Here is a 12,097-nt window from a genome sequence, read left to right on the forward strand (position 1 = left end):
CCACAGGTTGACTGTGTGTTGTGTGAAAAAATACTTCCTTTTACTTGTTCTAAACCTGCCACCTATTAATTTAATTTGTTGATCCATAGTTCTTATGTTATGGGATCAAGTAAATAACTTTTATCTCTTTTCTAAGATGAAAAGTGCCAGTCTATTAATCTCTCCTCAAATGGCAGCTGTTCCATACCCTTAATCATTTTTGTTGCCCTTTTTCTGAATTTTTTCCAGTGCCAAGATATCTTCTTAGAAATGAGGTGACCACGTCTGCATGCAATATTAAAGATGTGTATACTATGGATTTATATAGAGACAATAAGATATTCTCTGTCTTATTCTCTGTCACTGTTTTAATGATTCCTAACATTCTATTTGCTTTTTTGATTGCCGCTGCATCCTGAGTGGATGTTTTCAGAGAACCATCCACAGTTACGTCAAGATCTCTCTCAAGTGGTAATAGCTAATTTAGTCCCCATCATTTTATACATATAATTGGGATTATGTATTCCAATATGAATTACTTTGCATTTATCAACATTAAAGTTCATTTGCCATTTTGTTGCCCAGTCCCTCAGTTTTGTGAGATCCTTTTGAAGTTCTTCACAGTCTGCTTTGAACTTAACTATCTTGAGCATTTTTGTATCATCTGCAAATTTTGCCACCTCACTGTTTACTCCTTTCTCCAAATCATTTATGAATATGTTGAATAGGATTGGTCCCAGTAAAGACCTCTGCAGGACACCATTAGTTACCTTTCTCCATTCTGAAAACTGACCATTAATTTCTAGCCTTTGGTTCCTATCTTTTAACCAATCCATGAGAGGACCTTCCCTCATATCCCATGATAGCTTACTTCGCTTACAAGCCTTTGATGAGGGACCTTGTAAAATATTTTCTGGAAATCTAAGCAAACTAGTATCCACTGGATCCCCATTGTCCACATGCTTGTTGACTCCCTCAAAGAATTCCAGTAGATTCGTATGGCATGATTTTCCTTTATAGAAATCATGTTGACTTTTCCCTAACAAATTATGTTCATCTATGTGTCTGAGAATTCTGTTCTTAACTATAGTTTCAAACAATTTGCCTGATACTGAGCTTAGACTTACCAGTCTGTAATTGCCAGGATCATCTTTAGCGCCCTTTTTAAAAATTGGCATCACATTAGTTATCCTCCAATCTTTAGGAAGAGAAGATGATTTAAAGGATAGGCTACAAAGCACAGTTAGTAGTTCTGCAATTTCACATCTTAGTTCTTTCAAAACTCTTGAATGAATGCCATCTGGTCCAGGAGCCATGTTACTGTTTAGTTGATCAATTTGCCCCAAAACCTCCACTAATGACACCTAAATCTGAGAAAGTTTCTTGTATTTGTGACCTAAATAAAAAGCGCAGGGTTGGGAATCTTTCTCATATCCTCAGCCACTATGCAATGACCTTATCATCTCTGAGTGCTACTTTAGCATCTTAATCATCCAGTGGCCCCACTAGTTGCTTAGCAGGCTTTCTGCTTCTGATGTATTTACAAAAAACGTTGCTATTATTTTTTGAATTTTTGGCTAGCTGTTTGTCAAATTTCTTCTATGCACACCCCAAACACAAACACACACTATAGATAACCACTTGCCCCACAGTTCACATAAGTGAGCATGAAAAACAATAAATTATAATTAAAAATTTGACTAAAGAGTTTTCTATTACAGGCAGAGAGCTAAAAAAAAATCAAACTTGATACACCGGTCCATTTCTTACCAGAGTTTGGCTGCCCATGTTTTCCAGGTCGAGCAGATTCAGAGCCATCTATTGATTTTACTTCCAAGAGATATGACCCCTTTTTCTCTCTATCAAATACAGAAGTACTGTATATGGAGCCTGTCTGTGAGTCCAAGCGAAAGCATGTATAGTCCCCACTACGATCATGTAACAGAAAGTAAGTGATCTGAAAAGTTAAAAGTAAGATGGTTATGCCATACTTACATTCTTTTTGATAGTTTACAGGTAAACAATTACTGAAGAAAGAACAAATGTTCTCGTAGATAAAGCACTGTGACAGGACTCAAGAGATCTGGGTACAATTCCAAATTCTGTATCAAATTCCATGTGTAATCATCAGCAAGTCACTTAACTCCCTTGTGTCCATAAGTAAAATGGAGATAATCATACTTATCTTCTCCAAACCTATCTAGACTGGAAGATCTCTTCTGCAAATTTATAAAGAGCTTAGTACAATGAGCCCCAATCTCAGCTGGAGCCTCTATGATACTGTAACACAAATAAATAAACAAACAAACAAATAAATAAATAAAATCAAAAGCAAATTTGAACTTTAAGAATATATTAAAAATTATGGGCCAAATTCTGATATTCGTTATACATATGGGTAGGTCTGACTGACTGGTGTACACCCAAGGACAACATTTGTCTGTAAGTACAAGCCAAGATTTTCAAAAGTGAATACTGATTTTTGGATGCTTTATTTCTTGGATGCTGAATATGAGACACTATAGAGGTGCCTGATTTTCACAGAGAAAACATTCTGAACTTTGTGAAAATCAGGCATCTTACACTGGGCACATAAAAATCAAGAGGGGCCAAAATTATTAAGGACTTTTAAAAATCTTTGCTGTCGACAGCTTTCTTAATCCCTGATAGGAAGAAAAAGGCTGTTCTGAGAGTTGTGGTATAATCTAAGACTCTTCAACTCTTTGCTTACCTTGCCATTCTGACCCAGGTCTAGGTCAGTGGCAGAGACTTGAAGAACAAAAGTCCCAATATCAGCTCCCTCTTTTACTGATGCTTCATATACTGACGAAGTAAAGAAAGGGACATTATCGTTGACATCTAAAATATTCAAAAAGAAGAACTCATTATATATAATAAAATGAAAGTGAGAATCATAAAAAATGTAATGAGTCTTTTGGCTCAAGTACTACAGTGTCATTACCATGTTACATACCTGTTATATTAACATAGACAGTAGTGAATGCTGCCAGAGGCACTGCAGCAACATTCTGTGCCCGAACCTTCAGCACAAAGCTCTTTGTTGTTTCATAATCTAATGGCTCAGCTACTAGGATTGAAGCAGAACCATCCTCTCTGTTCGGAGTCAGATAGAAACGAATTGGCATGTTGGTCTCTGGAACAAGCCCATCTTCTAGATTATAGGTCACACGAGGATCACCCAGTGGAGAAATTGCTTTAATTGTCTGTACAGTTGAAAATGTTCAAATAATCAATTTTGTAGGAACAGAATTTTTTAAATACAAGGTACTTATGTGTATCCCTCCCCCAAAATTCTTCAAAACTTTGTAAAAATCTAATCGTGTTAAATGTATCTCTGAATTATCAGTAAGGTCAGGTTCAATCAGAGATTACCAGTCACCACAGGTTATGAGATAGACCATATAGCAAGTGTGAAAAATCATGTGCCCGTATAAGAAAAAGCCCTGAACAAAAGGAACTATTTCTATAAAATCAAGACATCTGGTCATTTAGTATATGAACATATTTTACAATTATTTGAGAAAGTTGTGTAAGTTTCTGTTTCTGTGCAATCAAACAGAACAAGTTTGTCAATATAATATATATTGTAGGCCCTATAATTCTATTAGATAAGATCACAAAATTTAAAAAAAGCAATTAAGAAAGTAATGATGAGACAGAGTCCTATATTTCAGGAAACACTTAAATAGAACTTTTTAATTACAAATACTAAGCTAAATTCTGTTGTAATATCCGTCTAAAGCTACTGAAGTCAAGTGGAGATTGCATAGACATAAATGAGAACAAGGACTGGACCATTATTTTAAACCTTCTTAGAAAGGAAAATGACAGCAGATCAGTAGACATGTCACTCTTTAATTGTCTAAAAAGTATTAACAATTTTTAACCAAAGAGGCATTTCCAGGCATTGCACAATCTATAAAAAACAACTTACGACAATGGATGTATCACGTGTGGTATTCTCTGGAATGACAACTTCATAAATATCTCTTTCCCACTGTGGGGGCTGATTTTTTGCATTAGTAATTGTTACCGCTAGTTCAACCTTACTGCTCCTGTTTCCTCCATCTGTGGCAATAACCTCTTGACTTATAAATGACCTCTGAGTAAAACAAATAAGTTATTGCATTACTATTGATATTTACTACTGAGTAGGACATAGACATCTTGCCAGGTATATGTGGATTGAACAGTCAAAATATCTAGGGACAAACTATGGCTTTTCTAGCATAGGTATGCTTTGCATCATAGGAGCCTTCCCCATCTCAGTTAACTAATCCTCGGACAGCTCAAATTTGAATGCAGACACTGGGGAGTGAGGATGGTCCATTAGCCCACCTGGCAGCAATCATGGCTGCAGACGGGGCATCTATAAGTGAGGTGATGTTAGAACCAAAGCATTGAACTGCCTATATGCCACCAGATCAGAAATGCCACTCAGGTGCTGGCCCTCTTCCCCACTGCTCAGAGCACTACTGCCTGAGAAGAGGGATAATTTGGCCCACCCCACAGAATGCATACTAAATCAAGATACAATAAGCACATTCATATATTTTGGCAGTACCTTGTCAAGAAAGTAATGCACAAAGGACAACAATGATTTAATTAATCCCCAAAGTATGTTAGAAAAAGCTCAGCCATGTAATTCCAAGTTTGTGACATTCAAGATACAATTACTTTTTTTCCCCAAAAGAAGCCTAAATGTTAGCAGGGAAAAAAAGGTTCTCCTTTAATGTGCATTTCACAGTGGTGTAAATTCAGCTCCCACTCAGACACGGGATTCAGATGCAAGGAGGGGAGTAAGTACTGCTATTTGCCTCAGCTATTTTCAAACTTGTGCACCTAAAGCTAGAAATCTAAACCCACTTTTCTTTTACTTCAATGGGAATTAGGATTGTTTTGTTTGGGAGCTTGAACGTGAGTTCAAGTTCTAAATTTTAGGCACCCAGTTTGAAAATTTGTCTCTAGCGCTTTTATCTTTCAGGTGGCATATTCGTGAGGGACAGCTGAGTATGTAGCACAGAGTGTATAAGGCACATAACATTAGAGTGGAGTGGGAAACCTTTTTTGGGTCAGGGGCTGCTGACTCTCAGAAAAATGTGTTGGCGGCCACAAAAAAACACCTTCACTGACATGGTCCATGACTGAGAAGGAGAAAGACACTCCCCACATTCCCCTCTCACACCAGAGCCTGGGGGGGGGGAGGGGGCAGCCTAGTAAATTTTGTGTGCTCAAGCCCCACATGGGGCAGTGGAAAGGCTGGAGCACCAGTGCAGGCTCCCCAATGATGTGGGGAGCCCTAGGACTTGGGAGCCAGATCCAGGCAAGCTGGGGGCCTGAGATTCCCCACCCTTGCAGTAAAGGGTTCACAATAGCAACAAAAAACTTCAGACCCCTTGTATGCACATTCAAGGAAGAAGAACAGCACAGGGGCCTCTCCTCCAAATGTGTAGCTTCATATAGAAGACAAATAAAATTTTATAGTTACTATTCTCTAAATTTGGAGGGTCAGGATGGATCTGGGGACATTGCCTTGACTCAGTCAAATCCCAACAGTCTGCAAAGACTGGTCAGGCTCGGAGCGCAGTGCACACTCTACCTGAGATATGGGTTGGTTGACATACACCCAGCCTGTACTAGGATTCACTTGGAAATATGCTGATTCTTCATTTGCTATGGAGAATGTTACCGCAGCATTTGAACCATAATCATCATCATGGGCTACAACACGAAGAAAACTAGTCCCAACTTTTGTGTCTTCTCTCAGGAAATCTGACAGAAGGAAAGCAGATTTCAAACTAACCCTTTACACACTGGAGCAATATGAGCAATTCTTTAAGAAACATTAAAAAGTACTTAAGAAAAAAAAAACAAATGAAAGTTACACTTTATCCACTTTTGTAGCTATACCATAGGAATCAAATTAGGTGTTCTGAACAGCTAATATTGATTGTCAGGAAGCATGGGAGTTCCAAGGGCCAACTAATTTTATCTTAAAATTACCAAAAAGAAATCAAATTATCAAAATTGATCATGGAAAAAAACAAGTAACTACATGGAATTGATAACTAATTTTTTCTCATGCAACCAGGTAAGAGAACACCAAATCAAAAGATAGTATTATTGACGATTGCTATTTATGTTGTTTCCTCCAATTATCAATGTTGATAATTTGGGTTGTTTTCTTTTAATAATTTTAAAAATACATGGCAATGAGAATATCTTGGCTTTCCCACAAAAAGGAAGAGCTGAGGATTACATTTTAATTTGTGCTACTAAATATGGCTGGAACATTATTTTTGTGAGATGATCAGTCAATTTTCTTTAAAACCTTCCTAAACTTTTTTTGTTGATTGAATACATACTGGCTACGTCTACACTGGCCCCTTCTCCGGAAGAGGCATGCTAATTTAGAACTTTGGAATAGGGAAATCCACGGGGGATTTAAATATCCTCCGCGGGATTTAAATAAACATGGCCGCCGCTTTTTTTCCAGCTTGGGGAAAAGCCGGAAAAAAGCGTCTAGACTGGCATGATCCTCCGGAATAAAGCCCTTTTCCGGAGGATCTCTTATTCCTACTTGCAAGTCATTAAAAATATGCAAGTAGGAATAAGAGATCCTCCGGAAAAGGGCTTTATTCCGGAGGATCGAGCCAGTCTAGACGCTTTTTTCCGGCTTTTCCCCAAGCCGGAAAAAAAGCGGCGGCCATGTTTATTTAAATCCCGCGGGGGATATTTAAATCCCCCGTGGATTTCCCTATTCCAAAATTCTAAATTAGCATGCCTCTTCCGGAGAAGGGGCCAGTGTAGATGTAGCCACTATGTATGAATGAATGATACTGTACACATATTTAAATGGTATTGTAATTGTCTGTATGATATCAGAAATAAACATGGTGGACTAAATTTTCAAAGGTGATCTCCTAAATTTCCAAATAAAAACTTCATTTGAATTGTCAGTCAGGAAGAAAGACAATTAATACAAAACGGTGTGAAAACAAGAGGAGCTGCAAAACTTAAAATCCATGAAAATCCAGAGTTGAGTCTGAAACCTGTTGTGCCTTTATTTTACAGCATAAACAGGACTCTCCAGTCTTTCAGGAAAGTGCCTCATAATTTCCATTAATTTTAATGAGCGCTATATATGCTAGGTGGTGAGAAAAGATTCCAATAATATAGTACTGTGATAAAATCAAAAACTGTTTGAAAAACCTGCAATGCTCAGCGCACTGTGGGGTATCAGAGATATAGTCTCAGATATAAGTAAAATATCTATGCTTTGTGAATGTAATTAAGTATTTCATATCTAATAATTATACAATGCTTAAATCTGATAGACTGAAGCATTATGATATAATTATGTCTTTAGATGGTTTTAACAATATATTATTTATTCAATAGACCACAACATTATGATCTATTCATTCAATAGACTAAAATAAAAGCAATATGTGGAGATCTTCTCCATAGTTCCATAGAATCTCCTTTATGGACTGACAATTATGCATGCATAATTACATAGAATTTTACTTTGTGTTTTGTTAATTCTCATGCCAATCTGCAGTATGTATTTTATTCTAAAATGGATATGTCTTTTTAAAGACGTTATTGAAAATGTTTCTGCATATATACAGGAGCCAGTTTTCAAACTGAAATTGACAATATCTTTAATGACTAATTAGCTTCCCAAAAACTTAATTTTTTTAATAATAAATTTAGAACCATGAACAAAACTAACAACAAAAAAATTAAAAAACCAAAGGAAACTTAAATGGATGAAACTCAAATGTTAAAAATGAAGCATGCAACCAAAACATATTAAGTGGAAAAGAACATGAAGTAATAGTAAGGTCTGACCTTACACTTAGGCTATGTCTAGACTACATAGCTCCGTTGACGGAGCCATGTAAAATGGTTTATTTGGCATAGGCAAAGAAATGGGGATTTAAATAATCCCTACTTCATTAAAATAAAAATGGCTGCTGTGCTGTGCCGATGATCAGCTGATCCATTACAGCAGGGCAGTCTAGATGCGATGCGGTCAACAAGGGAAGCCTTTGTCGACTGCTCCGGTATGCCTCGTGAATTATCACCCCTAATGTCATTACTTCCCAGATACTACACTAACCTTCCCCCCTCACCCCTCCTCTGTTCTTAAATCTGATTCATCAATTTTATATGTGTTCACTTTTTTTTATTGTATCACTTTGGTATATATGGTCGTGCCAATTTTCTTCCACATATTGATCTGAGGAAGTGGGTCTGTCCCATGAAAGCTCATCACCTAATAAACCATCTTGTTAGTCTTTAAAGTGCTGCATAGTCCTGTCTTTTGTTTCAGTTAGACCAGACTAACACGGCTGCATCTCTATTCTTACTCAGGACTGTGTCTAACTACCATGCGCACGATATAATACTAAATGCACCAGTCTGACTATAGCAATGCCCCACCGCTATATATCTTGGACAGACTGGACAGTCCCTATGGGAAAGAATCAATGGACACAAATCAGATATCCATAAAGGGAACATACAGAAACCTGTTGGGGAAGACTTTAATCTACCTAATCACTCTTCAAAAGATCTCGAGGTGGCTGTCTTGTCACAAACCAGTTCTACTAATCAAATACACAAGGTGGTATTGGAATTACAATTTATCCACAAATTCAGTTCTCACTCTGATCATCATCTCCTCAATCGGGACAATGGAGGGCTGGAACATTACCAACCCAACATTCAATGAAGGTGCCAACAGCTCTCTGTGTGGATTTTTGTGTTAGTTCCCTTTGATCCTTATCTGCTTTCTTTTAACTATCCAGCTCTGCCTACTTGTTTTTCCCTTTGATATTTTCATTCCCTCTGTCTTTGTTTCCCATCCCCTCCTCTTTTTCCTTCCCCCCTTTCCCTTCTCCCCTATTTATTTTGGCCCTGCACATCCTAAACTCATAACTCCGGTCATCTGAAGAAGCGGGCTGTGCCCATGAAAGCTCATGATACCATCTACATGTTTTGTTAGTCTGTAAAGTACTACCAGACCTTTCGTTGTTTTTTAAGTTTATCCTGTGCAGACTAACTCCTGTATAGACTACCCCCTGAAGCTACAGTTACATAGTAATTTTGCAAATTAGGTCAGGGGAGGAGTGGGGAAACCAAACCAAAAATCTTAGACATCAGGTAAGCTCACACTCAGAGTACTGAAACTCTATCCAATGACTCTCAATTACATTCATAATGGGTGTTTTCAAATCTGGGATCATTGTCATTTTGGTCCAGGATGACAACGTTTATCTGACAGATCCCAATGAGAGGTTCTGCAGCTTGGTCTGTTGCAGTCACAGTAATAGGATATTCCCTTTGGTTTTCTCGATCAAATCTCTGAACAGTTGTCAAGACCCCTGAAAACAAATTATAAAGAGTTTTAATGTTATGTAGTTCACTAAAGACATTGTTTTCTTTGAAACCATTTTGGAACTCTTTTTTTTCTTTTTGACTGTCAAGTAGTAGAAAAGAACATATTGAGCTGCAATGTAATGGGTTATCATCAGTGATGCGAACAGTGGTGCAAATTGCACATTGAATTACAGACACCAATCCTGCAAAGTCTTAAGAACTTCAGGAGCACTACTCTCTACCTAGGTTGTGCAGAAAGAATCCAATTTTTAAACATTTGCAGAATCTGACATATTTGGTATATTTTGCACCACTGGAATTGTAAATTGGATTTACATGCTGGAAAATTTGAATTTGCAAGATATGTTTTCTGACAGGTTTGGGGGGGGGGGTTATTTCTAAAATTTCTTTGTTCTTTGAAAAAGAATTTTGAAATCGTCCTTCAGATATGTCATTCATATTTTATACATTGATCTTCAGATAATGCACATTTTTTATTTATGGATTAAAAATAAACATAAATCACACAGAAGAACTTCTATATTTTGAAGAAAACATAAATCCTAGTTAAGTTCAGAATAGCTATGGAAGTAAAAGTAGAGGGAGATTTTTTTCATACTATATTTATATTTTATTTTGATATCTCAATTACTTGAGTCTCAAGTTATTTAAACCAGTATTGTACCAGTATAACTATAACTGATTTAAACAGAATTACTCTTGATTTATCAGACTGTAGGTCCCAGGGTTCTGGGATTTGTTTTACCTGTATCAGGATGAATACTAAATGCTGGTAAGGCACCATCTCTGTGCATCATGCCATATTTCACTCTACCATTAGTTCCTTCATCAGCATCAGTTGCCTCAACCTGCAGTACAAATGTCCCTGAAGGCTGGTTCTCCAACACAGAAGCCTGTCCCCGATAATACTGACACTAGGGAAAATACATAAACATTTTCCATGCCATTTTACTGAAATTAACATAAAAAAACTATTCAGCCATTCTGGAATATGCACATATTTATTATTCCTGAACATATCTTGAATAATACAGAACTTCCATTTTTCCTTTGTGATTTTACCTTGTGAAATATAGGTTTGTTATTGTTGACGTCATCAATTCCCACAATGACCAGTGAGGTACTAGTGAGAGAGTGAGGCCCACCAGAGGCATTATCATCAGTGGCTGTGACATTCAGTATGTATTCCGTCCCCTGAAGCTTAGGAAGAGGGCTCGAGCGAAGTCGAATTAATCCTAAAAAATCAGTGACAAGAGGTTTTGTTTGTCTTTCTTGTCTTTCACTTTTTGATAATTATTATTTCCCCCCTCCTCTAGCAACCACCAACTATGCCTGGTTTACATACAAAGTTGCACAGATTTTAAACCAATTTAGTTAAACAGGTGCAACTAAAAGTACACACATTCTTAATCTAATTTAATATCCATGCAAGGGGCATGAGCCAAACCCATTGACATCAACAGAAAGACTCTCGTTGACTTAAATGGATTTGTACCACCAGAGGTGGAGTGAGGTGTTATTCCAATTTAACTAAATTGATTTCAAAACTGTAATTTTAAACTTAAGCTGAAATTGCAAGACTCCAAACTTCGGCTAAATTCACTGCGCCTTTTTTTCCCCAATTAGAGTGAAATTATTTCTTACAGTGTAACCCAATAGTATAAGTGAGCTTCCAAATTCAGATTCCCCAGTTAATAACAGAATAACCTACTCCTGTGTCTAAAGCTGCCTGCAAATACCCACTGAGTAGGTCTACCTTAATTTTGCAGTCAGGTAACAGTAGTACCGTAGGGTACATCCAGCCCAGGTAGTTAGGCCAGGCGCTAAGTAGATGTACAAAGGGGAAAGGAATCCTGACCCCAAAAGGCCACAGACCATATGTGGAGCCAGTCCATGGTGACTCTGTGGGCCCTTTTGCCCCACTTCCAAACACGGCAGGGAGAACCAGAGGAACTGACCCCGCCCCCCATATTCTGAGACACAGATGCCCTATTATACAGTGTTGAGATTGCTGGGGCTTCACTGCAGCTGTGGAGGCTGGGGCAAGATTTGTCCATGAGGAGATAATACAACTTACTGTTATATATATAATAGCATGCGTGCTAATTTATATACCATACATTGCTTGTTTTCATATGAATTTATCTCAATGAATGTAGTTTTGTGTATTTACTGAATTATCACGTTAAATAAAAACAACAAAATGGCTGGCTCCTCCCTACATTCTCCAGGTAGCATCACTTGTCAGGGCACAAAGGGACTGCCAGAGTAAAAGATATGAAGGGTCCATTATATGGGCACCTCAGACTGAAGCAATCTGAGAAGATACAGTGAGCAGCTACCACTCTTTTGCACCAACATCCATCAATCACATCTATTATTTATCTGGCATAATAGAAATTGTCACAGGATCAGCGTCACTCACTTTGCTTGCAAAATGTCTCGTCCTTGCTGCATTCATTTTTGATGCACAGCTCAGCTTCACCTGGGCACTTCTGCAACACTAAATTATGACTGTTTCTTTGACATTATCTCTTAAATTAAATCGCTGTCGGCCACTGCACCAATCTCTTTGATTTTATCAAACTAACCAAATCCAAAACATGAAGAAAGCTGCCACGCTTAGATTAAGATCCAGATACAAAATAAAAGTAATCCAGAAGCTTTCACTGCATATTCTAACACA

The 12,097-nt window shown here is 37.6% G+C and overlaps 1 protein-coding gene across 1 annotated transcript in view; it reads right to left on the reverse strand.

The window, feature by feature from the left end:
- The window catches only part of LOC102450325 (neural-cadherin-like), a 78,102-nt gene that overhangs the window by 46,648 nt on the left and 19,357 nt on the right, over window positions 1-12,097 (reverse strand). Inside the window, exons 7-14 of the mRNA XM_075940140.2 lie at window positions 10,474-10,646; window positions 10,157-10,325; window positions 9,225-9,395; window positions 5,600-5,772; window positions 3,935-4,102; window positions 2,954-3,203; window positions 2,711-2,838; window positions 1,750-1,936 (exon numbers count right to left, since the gene is read on the reverse strand). Coding sequence (XP_075796255.2) covers window positions 1,750-1,936; window positions 2,711-2,838; window positions 2,954-3,203; window positions 3,935-4,102; window positions 5,600-5,772; window positions 9,225-9,395; window positions 10,157-10,325; window positions 10,474-10,646 — 1,419 coding nt within the window. The remainder of the gene's footprint in view (window positions 1-1,749; window positions 1,937-2,710; window positions 2,839-2,953; window positions 3,204-3,934; window positions 4,103-5,599; window positions 5,773-9,224; window positions 9,396-10,156; window positions 10,326-10,473; window positions 10,647-12,097) is intronic.

The sequence above is a fragment of the Pelodiscus sinensis genome, chromosome 12, assembly GCF_052426305.1.
Source record: "Pelodiscus sinensis isolate ZL-2025 chromosome 12, ASM5242630v1, whole genome shotgun sequence".
Taxonomy (NCBI): domain Eukaryota; kingdom Metazoa; phylum Chordata; order Testudines; family Trionychidae; genus Pelodiscus; species Pelodiscus sinensis.